Raw genomic sequence first — 3,058 nt, 5'->3', positions numbered from 1 at the left:
CTTTTAAAAAAAAAAAAAAAAAAAAAAAAAAAAACCTTTATTGAGATATAATTCACATACCACACAATTCACCTATTTAAAGTGTACTACTCAATGACTTTTAGTATATGCACAGAGTTGCGCATCCATCACCTCAACCAATTTTACAACATGTCCATTATGCCAAAAAGAAACCCCATAACCCCTTAGCCATCACCCCCAGTCACTCCCCATTCCTCCCACAGCCCTAGGCAACCGCTAATCTCCTTCCTGTCTCTATACATTTTTCTATTATGATATTTCGTATAAAAGGAATTATACACTATGTGGTCCTTTATGACTGGCTACTTTCACTTAGCCTAATGTTTCCAAGGTTCAGAAAAGAGAGTTTGGGTTACTGAGAAGGGAGAGGACCCAATCACCTGGAACAGTGGAAAGGCTCCACGCAGGGAGTCCAGTGACTGGTCCTGGCCCTGCCACGTGGCTTCTGATCAGTCATTCAATGAGGTCCATCACAGCCCTAACTTTCTATACCTTCTGCAGCTAAATTGGGTTAAACATTAGGAAGAACTTCCTCTTCTTGAAGAATTTCCTTTTCCAAGGTCTCGGAAGATGGAAAAAAAAATGTTCCTTTGCCTGAGGTCATCTTGGTCAGGATACTTAGGATTCAGAAGCCTGGGGCCAGGCCAAGGATGCCAAGATTCCAAATACTGGTGGGGTAACATTCTCTCTGATCTCCTCACCAGGGAAAAAGAAGGAGGATGTCTGTGCTGACAGAGGGGCTGCAGAGACAGAGAACCCCCTTGTATAAGATCTGCCATATAAGCTGATGCCTAGATCATCAAAAACCCCACTTCCCCAGGCACATGAAGCTCTGGGACATGGCTGGTGCCTGGAAACCATCATGGTCCTCACGCCTCCCATGAGCTTCCCATCCTGCCCCCAGGAGCAGCCTGGGCAGCCATTACGCTGGGAGGACAGAAAGCACCAGCACAACCTTCCACGCCTCCCCCTTCTCTCTTTCCACTTCACATGTTCCGGCTGTTCTCTGGGCAAGATGGGCCTAACAGGACATTCCCTCAAGGACACTGGAAGTTCTCCAGGATTTACAGGGACATTGATTGTTCAAAGCATTCACTCACCCACTACTGTTCATAAAATGTTAACCAACCGGCACCAAACGAGTGCCTCCAGCCTGGGTCCAGAGCTCTAAAGACATTACACGTTTGAACTAACAGAGAAACTCTGAATCACCTACTGTGAGCTCCACCTCCACTCCCAGCCCATGTGGTTTGAGATCCAGATGCTTCCTGATGACCAGCGTGTTATCTAGGTGGGAGGTGAAAGGGAAGGTGGGAGGCAGGGGACAGGGGTTTCTCTTTCTGGCTTGAAGGACTTCCAGGTCATCTGAGTTCACGGCCCTTGAAAAGTAATTTGCAGCTATAGATGACTGAGGAGGGTTGACATCCCATCGTTGAGATGGGTGCCATTTTGCAGGTTACACCTTATTAATAAACATTCTCACCATCTCCATTGACCCCCACACCTCCTGCAGGATCTGGGTGTGGGGGTTGATATTCTGTCCTCACTGTCCGGCACAGTGACCAGGAAAAAAGACACTGAATTTGGCACGGCCAATAGGAAGTTCTTGTACAACTTTAAGAAAAGCAGCTCAGCTCAGGATGAGTCTTTCTGCCTGAGACTGGAGAGAGTGAAGAGCAGGAAAAGCTACGCAGAAGGAAAAATATGAAGAGAAAAGGCGCTGAGGCATCCTGGAATCTGCCACACTCATTGTCAAATGCAAGTGCAGAAGACCCACCCACGATCAAGGGGAGGGGACAAAGACCCCATCACTCAATGGGCAGATTGTCAAGGTCACTTTGACATGTGAGATGAAAGTTATTATTGTTGCCATCTTTGGAAAATACATTCTGCCACTCAATGATTCTGTATAGAAAAATTCTGGGTTATTTTATTGCTGCTAGAAAAAACTTGATGGCCTAAACTTACCCTCTGGAATTAATAGTTGGTAAGGTTCATGGTTACCCCCCACCCCATCAAGGTGTAAATGGATTTTTGTCTGTATCCTTCCTCAAGTCCTGATAATAGAAAGAAAGGCGGGATTAAAGAAGCAGGGGTAGGTTTTGAAGTATTTCCCAGGGTAGCTTCAATCTTTCCACCCAGAATGTCAATCCTGTCCAAGAACCTTCTCTCTTCTCCCTAATTCCTGGGTAGTCACTTTACCTTGGACAGTGATTAGCACAACTGGCTTCAAGATTCACATCTCCTGTTCCTGGATTTTCCCTGTCTGGCTCCACTCAGAGGTATCCTGCATGTCACTTGGCTTTACCTAATCCTTATCCCTTTCCTGCACCCACTGCTGTCCCATTATCTTCCCCCAAATCTACCTGAAGGGTGCACATGGCCTCTCAACCTGGCAGCTTGTGCTGCCTCACCTGCCACTTGGAGACATTCCCCATGCCTGGTCACTGACTCATGCAAAACGAGCTTCAATCCCTAAAAACGATGTGAAAAAAAATGCTCACAATCCAGCAATGCACCATGGTGGTTCTGTAGGGACAAACACACACCACTCCCCACCTTTCTTCCCTTCATCCCCAGGGCCCAACCTCAGATCAGAGCAGTTCTGGTGGGATGTGGCCCACAGTTCTCCCTTCACAACGTGACTCTTGGAGACCTCATTTAGACAGTGGTTTGTAGTGTGGTGCACCAGGGCCTTTTTGAACAGATCCATGCTGCTCAAATAAACTACTGTTCCCATCCCCAGTGACTCATTTGCCAACTAGTGGACTAATTAATCCCCCACTGGGGTTAACACAAAATGCTTCCATGAGACCAATTTTGGTGCTAATAAGCGTTGAGACTGATGTTTTAAAAGTCACACCCCGGGCCGGCCCGGTGGCGCACTGGATAGTGCGCCGCTTGGAAAGCGCGGCGGCGCTCCTGCCCGAGGGTTCGGATCCCACATGGACCGGTTCCCGCTCACTGGCTGAGCGAGGCGCGGGGGCAACGCCGAGGGTTGCAATCCCGTTGCCGGTCCCCGGTCTGGCACGGGGGC

At 48.2% G+C, this 3,058-nt stretch overlaps 1 protein-coding gene across 1 annotated transcript in view; it reads left to right on the top strand.

Annotated features, from left to right (window-relative positions):
- The window catches only part of SLAMF8 (SLAM family member 8), an 8,225-nt gene extending 7,435 nt beyond the window's left edge, over positions 1-790 (top strand). Inside the window, exon 5 of the mRNA XM_008569531.1 lies at positions 726-790. Within this exon, the coding sequence (XP_008567753.1) occupies positions 726-790 (65 nt within the window). The remainder of the gene's footprint in view (positions 1-725) is intronic.
- Positions 791-3,058: the final 2,268 nt, after the last annotated feature.

This window comes from Galeopterus variegatus, unplaced genomic scaffold (genome assembly GCF_000696425.1).
Source record: "Galeopterus variegatus unplaced genomic scaffold, G_variegatus-3.0.2 Scaffold506, whole genome shotgun sequence".
Taxonomy (NCBI): domain Eukaryota; kingdom Metazoa; phylum Chordata; class Mammalia; order Dermoptera; family Cynocephalidae; genus Galeopterus; species Galeopterus variegatus.
This window is presented reverse-complemented; position numbering and strand designations above follow the sequence as displayed.